The sequence below is a fragment of the Polyodon spathula genome, chromosome 16 (assembly GCF_017654505.1).
Source record: "Polyodon spathula isolate WHYD16114869_AA chromosome 16, ASM1765450v1, whole genome shotgun sequence".
Taxonomy (NCBI): Eukaryota; Metazoa; Chordata; class Actinopteri; order Acipenseriformes; family Polyodontidae; genus Polyodon; species Polyodon spathula.
In genome coordinates, this window is record NC_054549.1 from 31,163,481 (window position 1) to 31,179,805 (window position 16,325).

General features: G+C 35.7%; 1 protein-coding gene across 1 annotated transcript in view; it reads left to right on the forward strand.

The window, feature by feature from the left end:
• The first annotated feature begins 464 nt into the window (after positions 1–464).
• LOC121329003 (E3 ubiquitin-protein ligase PDZRN3-B-like) overlaps positions 465–16,325 on the forward strand; it is a 95,021-nt gene continuing 79,160 nt past the window's right edge. The window contains exons 1-3 of the mRNA XM_041274165.1: positions 465–1,282; positions 5,128–5,208; positions 6,825–6,932. Of these exons, the coding sequence (XP_041130099.1) occupies positions 569–1,282; positions 5,128–5,208; positions 6,825–6,932 (903 nt within the window). The 5' untranslated portion in view covers positions 465–568. The remainder of the gene's footprint in view (positions 1,283–5,127; positions 5,209–6,824; positions 6,933–16,325) is intronic.

Here is a 16,325-nt window from a genome sequence, read left to right on the forward strand (position 1 = left end):
CTAAATACCTGTCCTACTTTCATCTGCAGAAGAGGCCTTTGATGTCTTGAAAGCTTGTGATTCATTTTTTGTTTAGTTAGTCCAATAAAAGGTATCACATCTCTTTGTAAATAATAGATGAAATTTTACCATAGTTTAGTCGGGTGTTGTGGATACTTGTGTTTGATATACAACAAATATACTTTCTAATCAAGAAAATAAAAACAAACATATTTATAACACATACATATGATGTACAAAGACGTATTCCATATTGTATCTTGATTGACTATACATCGCTTAAATGTTTTATAATGCTGATTTTTTTTTTTTTTTTTTTTTAATTAAATTTCAAAACATGGTTTAAAAGACATACTGCACAAACTCGAAAACACGCCCTTCTCTTGTGGTAATTACGGTAGAGAATTCCTCCAGCGCTTTTTTCGAGGAAGTCTCGGGCAATTAGTTCAGTCCGTAAAGAGCTGCAGTCAGTCACTCGGTCTGGGAACTTCCAATGACAAGCGAGAAGAAGCAACTGTTCCTTGCGTGATCCCTAGGAATTACTGCTTAATTTAGGAGTTGCTTAAACATGGGATTTGAGCTGGATCGTTTTAATGGGGATGTGGACCCTGATTTCAAATGCAACTTGTGCAATCAAGTTTTGGAGGATCCACTTGCAACTCCGTGTGGTCACGTCTTCTGCGCTGGCTGTGTTTTACCATGGGTTGTCCAGCAAAGCAGCTGCCCCGTAAAGTGCCAAATGATTTCTACGAAGGAACTGAACCACGTTCTCCCTCTGAAAAACCTGATTCTGAAGCTGGACATCAAGTGTGACAACCACGCCAGGGGCTGCGAGAAAGTGGTGAAGTTGCAGCATTTAGCAGAGCACACAGAGATGTGTGACTATTCGCCAGCCAAATGCAGGAATAAGGGATGCAACGAAGTCCTCAATTTAAAAGACATGGATGCCCATATGAGAGAAACGTGTGATTATAGACCTGTTGGGATTTGTGAGAAAGGATGTGGTTTGGTCTTAATCTACAAAGAGCAGACATTAGATAATCACTGTTGTTTTAAAGCTTTGAAGGCTCATAATAGCGCTTTGCAGGGTAAAGTGGTAGGTTTGGATAAGGAGTTTAAGAAACAGTGTCTGAAATCCAGTAAACGGGAGAAATCTCTTCTCGCTCAGCTCTCATCTGTTCAAAATGAGCTCCAAGTGACAGCTCTGAAATACCAAAAGAAATTCACAGAGTACAGCGCAAGGATCGACTCTCTGACTAAAAGCCTGGCTCCTCCATGCAAGGTAACCAAGCCAGTTTGTAACAGCAGAGCTGTGCAGCATTTTGTCACAGTGGAATTTAGATAGTTTGTCTGCAATAATACTAGCATTATAAAGTCGCATACTTGTGTTTTTAGAGAGCACACGTTCTATTAGTATTTTGTACCAGTTTTTCTCACTTTGACTAAAGCATCGCATAGACACAGCCTCTGCGGTTTATTGTATTAAACGTTATTAGTTAGCTTAAGTCAGTGGAAACTGGAACCTCTGAAAGGCGTTTTCAGAAAAAAAAAAAAGATGACCAAAGAGATCCGAGTTTAACAAGAGACAATTTCTTGCGCCAGACTGAAATGCTCCTCTGGTTAAAGACGGGCTCATTTAAATGTTACTTAATTTAACGTCATTTTCACCTTTTTATTATTTGGAAAGGACTGTTAGTAACTAAGTGAGCGGTCAGAGGTTTTGTACTTTCTCCCCTCTTGCCTGGAGACATGTCTGTCAGCTGCGGTTTTTGCCAGCTGGCACTTTCTGGGGGAGGGGCAAATATTAATTGCTGTCTGCGTTCAGGGTTTATTTTATAGAGCAACTTGGCCAACGTCACTTACCAAAATTAGTCATTTTTCTCCACTTTTTTCGACTCTAGTTCTTTGGCTTGCAAATCAACCTTTTTTTTTTAATTAAAGTGATTGCGTCGTTTCAGGGACATTACGAAACACTAAATAATTTTAATCAGATGTGGTCAAGTCTGCTTTAAAAATGATCAACTTCCACGGTACACCACTGTATGCTAACAGCTCAATACAGTTTTTCCGAATGGTTTTTGAATCAAGGAAGGTTTCTGATTATAGTTGTTTACTGGAGGTTATTATCTCTTATAATGTTTTCTTGTATTTTATCAAAGGTACAGTAATGCCATAAAGTACAGAACAGTGGAGTTAATTGGTACAAATAGTATTTAGACTGGATTTTAAATACAGTGTATATAACTGCGTTGTGGCTGTAACTTGCAAGCACTAGTATAACATTCTAAACCAGTCCATCGCTTTAATTTGTTGTTTTACTGTGTTTTTTTTATAATAGCATAATGTATTTTACAGACATGCCTATGTTGAGCCAAACGATTACAATTACATTTTAAATGAACGTGTTTGCTCTCCTTTTATGGAAGATAACCACCCAATCACCCCAACATTATTCCAGACACACCCACTGCATTGTGGTGGCATTGTAAAAGTGTGGGTGTGTGTGTGTGTCTATATATATATATATATATATATATATATATATATATATATATATATATATATATATATTTCAGGCAGGTGGTTGGTGTATGTTGCCCGTGTATGGACAGGAAGGATAACAAGGAACAGTCAGGCAATGAAAGATTAGAGTAAACACCTTGGAAAATCTTGGCTGACAATGAAAGATACTATCTGAGTGTTTCAAAATCCTTTTACAGTGGACTTGAGGTAAGGGTAATGTTTTCTTCTGGTAACTGTCAGTGTACATGACTAGGAAAAAAAAAAAAAAAAACATTATTTAAATATGGCAAAAGATTAAAACTGAAGAAAAATCATTCATGAGATTCAGGGTTAGCTCATGTTGCCATCTCAATCAGAGAATCACATAAACTCTCCATCTGTAGTCTGATTCTGGGGCTGTGATATCAATCAGTAAGTGTTTATTTTTAACCAAAAAAGTAGCAAATGCATTCATTGCGACATTGCTTTTGAGAATACCCTATATATAAAAAAAATGTTTCATGTTGCCATCAGAAATTTAAATATTTAAAATTAAATGAACTAAATACTTAAAAAATGGTTGGTTGCACTGATGATGTAATAGCAAAGGGGAGGCGGGGTTAAACTTGTCAGGGTCATTGATGATGAGGGGAGGGGGTCCAAAACTGGGCAAAACCTGAGAATGTAGGCTTATACTTGAATGCCTCATATTGTTACTGCGAATTGCCACAGATCTTTTATTTAACGTCATGTAGTAAAATAAGCTACAAAATTATCACAAAAGTCTACTGGAAGCCATAACAGTAGTACAGTATTTCATGTCAGAATGTCGCATTTTTCATTTTTTTTGTCAGTTTTTTCTTAAGTGTATGGAAAACTACAAAGCGGTATGAATTCAATATCTTAACGTAACATTATTCATCAGGTTTCATTGGACTTTATGAAGCAAAATGAGATAATTCTATAGGGTGATGCAAAACTTTGGGCCATAGCTGTATAATGGAGGTCTTTACCTCAGGTTTCAAACCTGTTGGTGATGCAATACAATCTTATTCTCTGAATTGCGTTTCTAGTGCAAGGAGTTGAAAGCCAAGGAAGGATTGTTCAGATTATCCATGAAAGTGAACTAAAAAAAAAAAAAAAACACACATTATGTGGATGATGTGATTATTTTACTGTATGAACATTATCACTTGGCTTTAGCGTCAATGAAAAGAAAGAGTGTAATAAATTGTAAGAGGCGTCAGTTAGAGGCTGTGATTATTCTGTAACAGAGCATCAATTTGTGTTAATATTTGTGCTGAGTGAGTCGCATACAAATTGAGTTACAAGTGTTTAGGAATGTTTCCAGATTTATTGTGACTGTAGCCATCTTTAGAAATATAATTTCTTCCAGCCAAAGCATGGTCTTTTGATGGACAACTTTCCTCTTTTTAAAAATGTCACTTTAAGGTAAATGAAGATAGGAAGATACTGCCAGGGCCCTCTACTAGCTGCAACTACTCCTGCAGTTTCTCACTGACATTAATCATTATCAATTTCAGAATCCTTTTCATTTGAACAGCTATGCTTCTCACATGTTTGGGATAAAGACTCACAGGTGTTCTCTTAGCCATTCTTTACCATATACATAGTTTTATGTTTTTTCAAGTAGAGATAGTCATCATTTTCTTTTCAGACTGGAACACAAAGAATGTTTGCCTTGATCGGCGTTCCACTGTAAAGGTTTCTCACCTGGTATCATAGTACATATTAACCAGTCTTCTTCTGATGACCTGGAATACAGGACATTCTTGAGAACAGTTTCTAAGCCTGAAGGCTCAAGTTGAAAGACAGGGTGATTTATTAAATGTTGAATCTGACACATTGGGCTGTTGAGTGGTGCAGCAAGAACAGTATACTCAGTTTAAACTTAATTGTGCCGGTGCCAATCTTTCCACGCACACTGCTGTGTTTCAGATTCCTCAAAATAGTAGTTTAAATGAGATCCATGTGTTACCTTTACAGTGTTGTGTTGCTTGATTTTAATAGTTATAACAGCAGAATATACATTATCATTTGGTTTATAGGGTGTTTTTGCCCTTTGAGCTTAGAGAACTAAGTTTGGACTTCTAAGTATTGAGGACACTGAAATACCTGGATTATCAACACGACCATTAGTCGAGACTGCAGGCATGCACCAGAACATGAATGCCACCAATGCCTGCTTTATATTTAGTTACTGTATCCCATGATTTGTAAAATTACAGCTGCAGTTATGTTCCTCTCAAAAATCTCGGCTCAGCACTTGTCATCCCTTCGTTGAGTGAAGTTTATGGCTGTTACATAAATATAGAATCTATGAAGTCAGTAATAGCAAGGGATACAGTATTTAACCTTGATGCAGCTGGTCATTTAGCAACTCTTTCACCAGGAAAATGTCTACTCTAGCTGCTGGTGCTTCCTGTAGATTAACATCACTTGATGTGTACTGTTTAAATTGAATCTGTTAACCTCCCCCTTTTCTTTGCTTGAAGCTCAAAGCAGTTAACTTGGTCACTGGAGATCGAATATTTCATGCACTGCCTAACAAGTTTAACGGTGTAGAGTTAAGACATAAAGCACCTGTTCTTTTTCTATCCATAGGGTGAAGAGACTAAAACCCTCAAAGCTGCCCTTCATCGTGATTCTGGATCTCTGGGATTTAATATTGTTGGTGGCAGACCGGTATGTTAGTTATAACCAAGTGTTACACTTGTACTGAAATTGTCATATCTATGTTTTTTGGAAAAAAACAAACAAAAAAAAACAGTATTATACCGCTGTTTATGAAAGGGACTGCTGGAGCAGACCCTTTCAATCACATTTTTCATGATTAAAAACCATTTTTACAGTTGACTGAATTGTTTTAAAACATGCTTTGATTGTAAATACAGACAGAATAAATACAGATGTTTTAGTTTTGATTTCATTTTTTAACACAACAAGTTACGCAAATTGTGTGAAGGCCAACTATTTGAATGGAACTTCATGTTGAAAACAAGTGTCATAAACTTGGCTCTATGCAAAACTTATCTAAAACAGTTCAGTTCTGAAAGAAAACCAAGCTGTGTCTTGTGTATTATATAAGTGAGACTATGTTAATATAGAGCTCTAGGGATATAAATACATTTGGGCTTATTTGAGAACATTTTATATTACTTTGCTATACAGTAACACAGTAGTAGGGAACCATATTTAAGAAACCATGCTATTTTTGTTCCATCGTATAAATGAAGTGCAAGTACTATATATGTTTTGCTGAGACATGCTTAGCAATGATAGATATGTAAGTAAATGCAGGAGTCCGTAAAGTAATAAAACTAGGCCATAGCTGCTATTGTATCAGGAACTTTTCTCTTTGCTTATAAATGACAGGCACAGTACAATAGCTATAATCAGTTATTAGTTTATAGAAGAATGAAGCCCAGGCAGTACAGTCTTTGCATTCTACTCGTCAGCACTGGATGCAGTGGGGCATATCCGTGTATTTAAGAGATGATGTTGTGACATTCCTAACTCACTGAAGGCTAAGTGTATTCATTGTAAACATCATGTTGAAAAAAAGAAAAAGAAGATGCAGACTTGTAAAGCATTATAGTTTCCGCTGTAGTCCATTCTAAGGTCCATGTTGAGTGTTTTTGCGGAATACAAAGCTTGTTAGCCTCCAGCAGGGTAGTGGGTGGTTATTCAACTGCTTTTCAATTTGACGAGAACGTCTTGTAGTTCGACTGAAAGACATATATCAAGTGTTCCTCTCACAGCTCAGATAATGTCCCCTCCAGTGGTTGTGTGTAACACATGCTGCTGCTAATTATTGTCTTCTGGTGCCATTCTTTAAGATGGGGATTCTTTAAGATTTTATGGAGGTTCTTTTTATACAGATTGTTATGATTTATCAAGGCGTCAATATTATATTTGCTTCCAGTGGATCTTCATGTCCAGCTTGAACTGATGTCTTAAACATCCTTTCACCATTCACTAATATGACACTATGAATGGTATTTCCTTGCAATATGGTCCCTACAAATGCCTACTGTTTGATAGTGTGTTTTTGTTGATGTCTTCCAATTAAGCTAAGCAGCTTTGCCTTGTAAAATGAAGCAGCCTGCAAGTCCTTGGACTCTAGTATATAACAGGAAACCAACAGCCAGACGCTTTCTTTAATTATTTTATTTTTCCAGTGTAAGTTCCCATAAGGTCAGAAGTAAACATTAAACATTTCCTAAGGAGGTGTGTTTGAACTACTGTTCATAGGTATCATTTTTGTACTCTTTTTTTTTTCTTTTCCTGCACTTTTAAAGGACAACCAAGATGGTTCTTTGAATGAAGGAATCTTTATATCCAAAATAGTGGAGAATGGGCCAGCTGACAAGGAAGGAGGACTGCAAATCCATGACAGGATTATGGAGGTATGTTAGGAGGTCCTTTGTGAACTCTTTCAATTACGGCTTTCTGTCTGGATATTTGTAAAGTAAAGTGACCTGGGGGGAGGCATGGCAGTGTGTGTTCTCCAGCCTATATATCAATCAATGTAGGCCTTCCTCGGCAACAGCAGAAGGCTTAGACCGACCTTCTTAGCTTTGGACATAGTAATTACTAAATATAGACTTCAAATTGTGTTCATTATCTACATGTTTTAGCTTTTTAAGACAGTGGGCTTCACTTGTCAGTCTTCTTATGACACCCACAACGCAATCACCATTGTAACAAGATAGCCCTTGCTGAAGAGCGCTTTTCTTTTCTTTCTTGTATTGTATATAACCTGACCGGATTACATTGAGAATAGTGTACCATTTTATTGTAAGCCACTTTTACAGAAATATTCCTCTCGTTTAACATTTTCATTTTTTTCTCTATGGATTATACCCTTCTAATTGTGTGTTCATGTGAAAAAGGTCATTTTTATCTTTTTGGAAATTTGATGAAAGCGATAGTAGTTAAGCTGCTTAAGCCTTTGCCCATTGTAATGCTTTTAATTGCCAATGGATGAATTCCCTGAGTAATCTCTGAAAGAATTTAGTGTCACAGAAACAGCTATAGACTGAACTGTTCTGGCCTAGTTCCCGTAACAAAAACTGGTGCATTTGAGTGTCAATAATTTAAACGGTAGCTATATTTAGGAGAGGTAATAGGAGGCTTTAATCCTGTTGTGCAATTGGATTGAATATAAGCCTCATAATAATACAGAACCACAAAACAGGCAGAAATTATCTTATATTTGGAAAATAAGTGTTTGATAGGTTGGAATCAGATTTTTTTTCTGGCACTTTTATGGGTACACATTATGTACAGTGAGGTTTACCCAATTAATCTAAACCATGACAGATTTAAATGCTGCCATCTTTTAAATTAGACTAACATGCACTGTTGGATGTTTGATTTTCAAAACCTTGAAGGTTTTATATGTTATTCAAATTGAGATGGTATTAATATCCACCGTTAGTTAGATCAATTGAATAGACCCCAATTCAACCATTAACAATAACAATGCCATTTATAATTGGTGTGACCTAAAGTTTAACTATAATGGTTATTCTAAAGTTTAACGGTAACACACTACACTTGTTGTCATTAATTGGGTAAATAAACCAAGCTTTCTCCTCTTGCCAGCTGAATAGACACCTTGGCTAGTGGTCTATTTAGTGGTACAAGAGGTTCTAAAGGAGGAGCATAGGGAATCATTTTTTTTAGTTGGTTTTTTTTTTTCTTTTTAAATAAAATTTAACTTAGGAAAGAAGCATGGATTTTGAAAAGCTCAGTTCAGGATATTGTACTTCATTGTACCAACAAAGCTGTCCCTATTTCTCACCCTTTTGAAAAGCACAAGGTTGCATTTTAAAATATTTGCTGGCTACTGTTTCTCCTTTGTGTAGTGTTACATTTGCACATTGGTTTGTGACTTGGTTTTTGAGCTAACTTTTGAATGGCAACCTGGTAAAAAAAATAAAATAAAAAATCAGTCATGATTTCAAAGAAAGCTGAAGAGTGTTTGTTGTTATTTTAGTTTATCATATGTTTACTGAAAAATACATTTTCTCTTTATTGATTTTTGCTTGAAATTTGTCCCACTTAAGCTGGTAAAAATACTGATTTATGCCAGGAAAACCCACAAATTTACGTTAAGCACATACATCTATGTATAGACATAGTGTGGCCTTTATTTGTCAGCAGAGATTAAAACATCTCTTTGGCAGTATTTGTAATAATAACGATTTTTTATATTTGCATTCAATATATGTGGGCAGTTAAACAACTTTCAAATCATGTGTTGTCTGTTAATAGACATTCACAAGTGTGTGTGACCTACCACCGTAAACACATCATGGTCTAAAGAGGCTACTTAAGAGTTATATCTGGTCAAAGCCTTTCATTTTTATTGGTTTTTTGCTTACATTACCGGTACCTTGTTTTTGGGCACACAGATGCAGTGTAGTTTCCTGTGCTAGTCTCAGTTGATTAGAAGCAGTCATATAATTTATAGAGGATTAAATAAATGATCTGGTGTCTGTGTGGACAATCAGCAATAGAGCATACCATCAGAACAATGTTGCAGTGTGTTAACTGAACCCCTTCTGATGAATATATTTTTAGAGCTGTGTTAATGATGGATAGTCAGCCTTCAAGGGCAACCAAAATTGACTAATGCTAATATGAAGTTATTTTAGAGTATTGTAATCAAAGGGGTAAATCGCTGATTACGACACAGAACAAAATGTTACAAAACAAGTACAGTTTGACACATTACAAAGGAGTACAGTGTGTTTGAACCTATTAATAACTTCCTGTATTATTTTTTTATTTATATAATAACATTTTTATTTCCTTAAAGAGTTACAGACTTTTCACCGGAGCAAATGCTAGTGAATTTAGCCCAGTGTTTTTTTGTTTTTTCTTTTAGAAATTTTATATTATAAAGGTTTTATTGTTCAGCACCTTCAAAAGTAGAATATTATTTGGCAGTGTGCCCAAACACCAGGGCTGGTCAGATCCTTGTGATTATTAGCATGTGATAATGAATAAACCTGAAGAGGCCTGGTTTCTTTTAGCCTTAAACAGTCACGAAATTACAGAATAAGCATCTATCATGATCACAGCTTGTAAACTGCTCTCATACTTTTTGGTTACTCTTATGAACTAAATTACATATTTGAGGAATTTGAAGGTGTATGCGTCATTTTTATTATTTATTGATAAAGATAATGAAAATCATGTGCAATTAAAAATGCGTGCGTGCGTGCGTGTATGTGTGTGTATATATATATATATATATATATATATATATATATATATATATATATATATATATATATATATATATACGTACGCACGCACGCACACACACACACACACACACACGCAGTAGACTCCCGTTGATCCGTGCAGATTGGGACCGTCTTGAGCCTGAATTAGTGAAAAACACAGATTAGACTAAATTGAGTTTACTGTTTGGGCAATCCTTACTCTTTTTTGAAAAATTGAAAAATACGATAATACAAATAAAATACTATGTATCAACTGTCAAAATATATACTGAACATAATCAGCCTTGTTAAGAGGCAGAGAGCTGGTCATTGATCTTGCTCTGAGTCTTTAATTGTCATAACTGCTCTTCAGATTCAGACTGCCAGGCTAAGAGAGTCTTAAGTCTGCTTTCTGCTCGCTTGTCACTGGTTTCAGTAAATGTAATACACTACTGTCCATTGGCTTGCATTATACTGTACTCAACTGAATTGATTTAAATTAAACGTGACTGTCCGCTTCCACACAGATCTGCTGATTTCTGCATTAATAAAGTGTGCAAAAACTCGCTTCCGCATGATTTCTACACTAATATATTTTGATAATGTACCGTGTTAAACTGCATGGATTATTATATTGAAACAGGGATTAACGGGAGTCTACTGTATATCTTTTTTTTTTTAAAGTACGTGATACAGTTTGCACTTTGCTACTGAATGTTTTAGTATTCATTTATTTCTGATTGATTGGGATTGAACAGAATTTCACGGTAAATTAATCTTTATAGGTAATGTGCTACTTAATTAATCTAATGTCCAACAAAAACTAACAACCTTAATAGCTTGTTGTTCTAAGCAGACGTTTTAAAATAAATATAGCCACAAAAAAATAAAAAAAATAAATAAATAAATAAATAAATAAATAAATAAAATAAAAATGGTGTTCCAGTGATTTCATGCTGAATTTGTAAATATACACTTGACTTTATGTGAACTGAAATGTCCTGTGAACATATTGTTGAAGTTTACAACTGAAATGTGTATTAAAAATGATGCTTTTTGATGATTATTAATATTCTTATATTATTATTATTATTATTATTATTATTGTTATTTATTATTATTATTATTATTATATAAAACATTTTTTTTCCAAAGCACAAAATCTTGCCCCAACAATACTGGCAATCAAGACAAGAAATAGCGTTTAGATGTTGACATACACCAGCAGAAGACTGATCAGGGCAGCTTACAGAAATAAGGGTTTAAACAACGCCTCATCAACTTTACCTGGTAACATAGATTTGGATGGATGTCAACCATTTGCACGCTGTGTTTGACTTATTTTCATCAATATAATGAGTTTCGTCATTATTGCCCTTGTCAGGTAGTTACTTACACAATGTGTAGCATGATAAAACATTATAACATTGTGTTCTTGGGAACAACATCTATACATCAAGGGAAAGAATCCAGACATAAGAGGTAACAGTTCATTCTGTTGAGAAGGGCTAATGGCTTCATATATTGCTAGTTTCCCCTGTACTAATATGTCTGATGAATAACATTCTTCTTTATTATCTATTATCTTTTAAGCCTTTAATGTCAGTGTTTAGCAATTGCTCTGCAGCTCAAACATCTCCTTGTTGCCATTGTGCTGTTCCAGATGGGGTGAATGCAATCAGACAGTTTAGTGCAAACAGTGACGTTAAGTGGATGAGAAGTTTGAATATACTCTGTCACCTTGTAAATCCCATAAACACAGTAATGACTAGTAAGATTGTCAAAAAAACGTGGCAGTAAAACCACAGAAAACAACTTAACTCCTTACAAAATCTTCAAGATAGTACCCACACTTTTTTATTCTTAGTCATATCTGAATTTACTGCTCCTACTTGAATCAACAGATTTTTTAACTAAGATGGCCCTTTTAAATTGGGGATTTGAGAGGAACCCAACATAGAAACGTACAAGTCTTGACATTTAAACAGCTTTATGATTTGAACTCCCCTTGCTACAAACTGGAAGTCAGGAGGCACTAGCATAAAGTGTAAAGCTTTAAAGTGTGAGGCCATTTTAAAGACTACAGTTTCACTTAAACTGATCTTATAACACAGGTGGAAATCCTGAAATAGATGGTTAACAGTCACATCCAGAAAGAGTGGACAAGGCTATTTTTGATATTAAGTGATATCTGTCATTCATTGCAGTTTCTAGTTTTCATTTCTAGTTTTATGTAAATAAACTATCGCGCATAGTAGTACGTATGGTTATCCAAGTTAATGATTCAGTTCTGTAGTGGAACACTGTAGCAGTGCATTATGGTCAAATAATACAAAACATGCTGTCAGCTGCTTGCTAACAAAACTATCTGGAGCCAATAAAGAAATTAGGAAAACCTTTACTCAGTGGTCTGGGTAATAAATATTTGGCATAAAAAATGTTTGGTTACCTGTCAAGCATCACTTTTAACGTTTCCTATTTTCCTGAGATATTTTAGTGACAATTCACCAGCAAGTTGTGATGCTAAATAGCAGACAAAAGACTTGAATGGGTGTTGATAAAAACATGAAGGGCTTTGTGTATGCATGTAGATGATCTTTAATTCCTTTTGAAGTTTGCATATTAGCATTCCACTGTCAGGGGTGGAGGACAGTTGTTTGGACAGTTTGTAAGGAAAACAAGGGGAAAACTACGCTGGTGTTTCAGTTTATAGATGGGTATATTTTGTCGTCACAGAAAGATCGACCAGCAATTCTTTAGGCTCAAGCTAGTTCTATTGTGTAAATTCAGTCCCTGATGTAACTCATGTGATTGTCTTAAAAGACATAAACCTGTAAAAATTTTCTTTCAGAAAATCTTAACCTACTCTTTAGATTTTAAAGAAATAAATTTGAATTTAGTACAGGTTGCTGTGTCATTGTGCAGGCTGTAAATAAAACAAGGCTATTCTTCACTGGAAATCTGGAGAAAAAAAACAATCTATTTGTGAACAAAAATAATGTATACCACTTGCTCCCTGTCAGACACTGATATCCAAGTAAAAACAAAAGCAATTAATGCAAATCTCCATTCTTGCACAGTTTGGGTTAGTAGATAGCTGGATCAGTATTTTAGTTAAGGAATTATACTTGAAAATAAAGCTACTTGTAAAAGAAAAATATATAATTTAACTGCCCATTATCATGTGCCAAATAAAGGGGTGTGCATATACAGCAAGTAACTTGTGAGATACATGTGTTGCTGCAAAACCAAATTATAAATAAAGTGGATTTACATTATTTGTTTTCTTTGAGTCCTGCTTATAACTAAAAGACTGTTACTGACACAATAATTTGGAAGAACTGAAACACCAATTAGTGTACCAGATATCCGAAGTTGTTTGGCATTTCGCAGATGAAACTGGCAATTATGAAGCATTTTATTCGATTTTAGCAGACTTAACATTCATCCTGAATGCCTGGCCCTTATTGGCGACCTGGTTAATGACAAAGTGTCTGATTTACATGCTTTCGTGTTGTCATAACAAAGTACTACCACTGTGGTGGTCCGCCCTCGTGGGTTCTGTCTCAGCTAATGCAATGCTAATTAAATCAGATTTACGTTCTAGGAAGCAATTCGTTTCTGGACGACCGTCAGCTCCTAAAAACAGAATATGCTGCTTTGTGATTTTAATGTAAACAACACTGACTCCAGCGGACAGCCAGGTCTTTGTTCGCAATTCACCACATGTGAAAAGTAAGGGCGTTTAACCTATGGTATCAACATTTTAAAGTCAGCATCTGTGTAGGTTTGAAGTATTTGAATGTTGCAGCCTGTATGCCCAACACAGTTCATTTGGTATGCTTACCTCGAGCAGAATTATCTTTGTTTGTCAAAAGAGCCCTAATTATGTCACCCCCTAATGAGCTGAAGCAAAGGCAGACACCAGGAACCGGTGTTGGGACAAATGCAGTGACTACAAACTTTATTATCCTGTTGGCTGCACAGATTATGCTGCCTTCTGATGTAAGGATAAAAACAATCTTCTTGTCACTATGTCATGCCAAAGAAACACACCTCAATAGGAAGTCCTGAATGTCAATGCTTAATTATGCAGTATAACTGAATAGTTTAGTTTATTCACTTTGTGTCTGCAGGGCCATCACAGGTACATCTCAATAGTGCCAGCACTAATAAGAACTTAAATGGTAATTGAGTGACTTACAGACCTCAGTTGTTTCAAACAGCCTTGTGCTTTCCCTTTGTCTGTCTGTGTTAAGGTTTGTAATGAATTATGACTATCAATTTGTGTGCATGTGCTAATGCTAGTTAATCATGGTACTGCGTAAACATTCACACTGAAGCAGATTTAAAATTAAAAAAAAAAAAAATAATTCTGTTGTACGTGGGATTACAGATACTGGGGTAATGCCCTTTCATTTTTAAAGGCCATTGTAACTGTTTCAATAAAAAAAAAAAAAAAAAAATCTAATTCTTTAGAATAAGAAGTTCTGGCAAAACATATTTTGCTGGTTGAAATTCTGAAGTTATACCTCTCTGCTACCCTATCTCTCTGGTGTAATAGTAAAACATTTGATATCTGAAAAAAATAAACATTCTGTTCCAGTCAAATATGTTGTTTGTTGGAATTATTCACAGTACAGTATTTTTAAAACCAAACTAAACATTTTTTTTTTTTTTAACCTTTTTGACACTTGCTTTGGTGAGCTTTTTACTCTGGCTGCTTGAAACTAAAGGGTGGTATATAGATGCAGAGTATACGTTATGGTAATTTGTGAAGAAACAGACATGAAGTACAGTATCCAGGAAAGGCAACAGTCTGATGTCATATTTTAGGATGTAAAATGTTTAGATTATAAAAAGAGCTGGTCATTTGGTGAAAATCTTTGCTGTTTCACATGTTGCCTTTTGGGGATAGGAAATGGAAAGTATTAGAAAGTAGGACCTGTCAACATATATCCAGATAAATGGGGTATTAGATTAAACTCAACATCATGCTGTCTGTGCGGCTCAACCTTAACCCAAAGCAGTCATCTCTTACTGGAGGGGCACGGTAGTTCACTTCCTATGCTGATTCTGTTAATGGCTTCAAGTGAACCAGGAACTGTACTGAATTGTAGAGTGTTATTATAAGGCTCCACCAACGTTCTCATCTCAGTCTCAATCTTACAGTGATGTCAGCTGACAACCTTCTGATCTCAGTTTGCATTCATTTGGCACCAGCCTCTTGACTGCTGGAAATCACAAAGAACTCACTAAGCGCAAAGTTTGTACATAAATAAAGTTTTATTATGATTACTATTTTCAAGCCAACATGCACAAGTGTAATGCTACAGTGGCTAATTTTAAATCTTTAATAGCACAGCTTGGACATGAGATTGTATCACCCAAAACACCCAATATTCTTCCATGTTGTCGAGTGGGGTACTATCAAAATGTACCCTTGTTTATATGAAGATATCGTTTGGTACCTCGGCATGTAACAAATATACTATGGTTTCAAGTCTTGTTTCATGTGGTGAGTCAATTAGGACATCTCTTTGTTCCAACATTGGTCAGACCTACATACAACAGTGGAGATGCCATAGCGAGAGAGAGACTGTGCACACAAGATCAGATTGTTTTATTTGTTTGAATACTTTTAGATGATTTATCAATGATTTATGGGCGTCATCCTGGCTGGTGAATACATCATGTAGACCCAAGGTACTGTCTGGCATCTTGTGTATGATGCCGCATTCTGCCTTAATCTTCCTCCCTTTTCGTACCATATCGACCGCTGCATGTGTTTGAATGCTCATGAGACAGTCAAACAATTCGCCCTGAGCCACAATAGCTTGAGCGGCAGTATTTTAATAGTACCCCGGTTGGCAGAGACCCAGTCTGCTGCTGCCAAACTAATATATATATTGTCCAAGCAATTTTCAGCTACAACTACAGCTTTTACAATCATGGTGTACAAACAGCTACTTGTCTGCAGTGGTGTGTGTGTGTGTGTGTGTGTGTGTGTGTGTGTGTGTGTGTGTGTGTGTGTGTGTGTGTGTGTGTGTGTGTGTGTGTGTGTGTGTGTGTGTGTGTGTGTGTGTGTGTGTGTGTGTGTGTGTGTGTGTGTGTGTGTGTGTGTACTTCATCACTTATACCACATTGATAGCAATAAGGCTAGCTGCTGATCAAGATCTGCATTAACAATCACAGATCAGTATTGTACAGCATGATTCTGGCAGCATGCAGAACAGGTCGCTATTAGTGTGTGTGGTGATGTTCCTTGACAAGATCTAAAATCAAGAAACAAGAATATATGCATTTCTGTTAACAGTACATTTTCGGATCAATGGGATGTGCCTACATGGTCAGAAGTAACTAGTTAGTAAGAATTGGGTTCATTTTTAAACTCATCCATCATTATTTATAATACTGTAAAGCCATAAATATTTGCAAGCCTTTTATAATGCGCTTTTCGTGCATGAAAAAAAACAAAACAAACTAAAAAAAACAGTAATTTTTGACACGAATACAGTGTATCAAAGTCAACAACCAAAAATATATTATTACTTTAAAAAA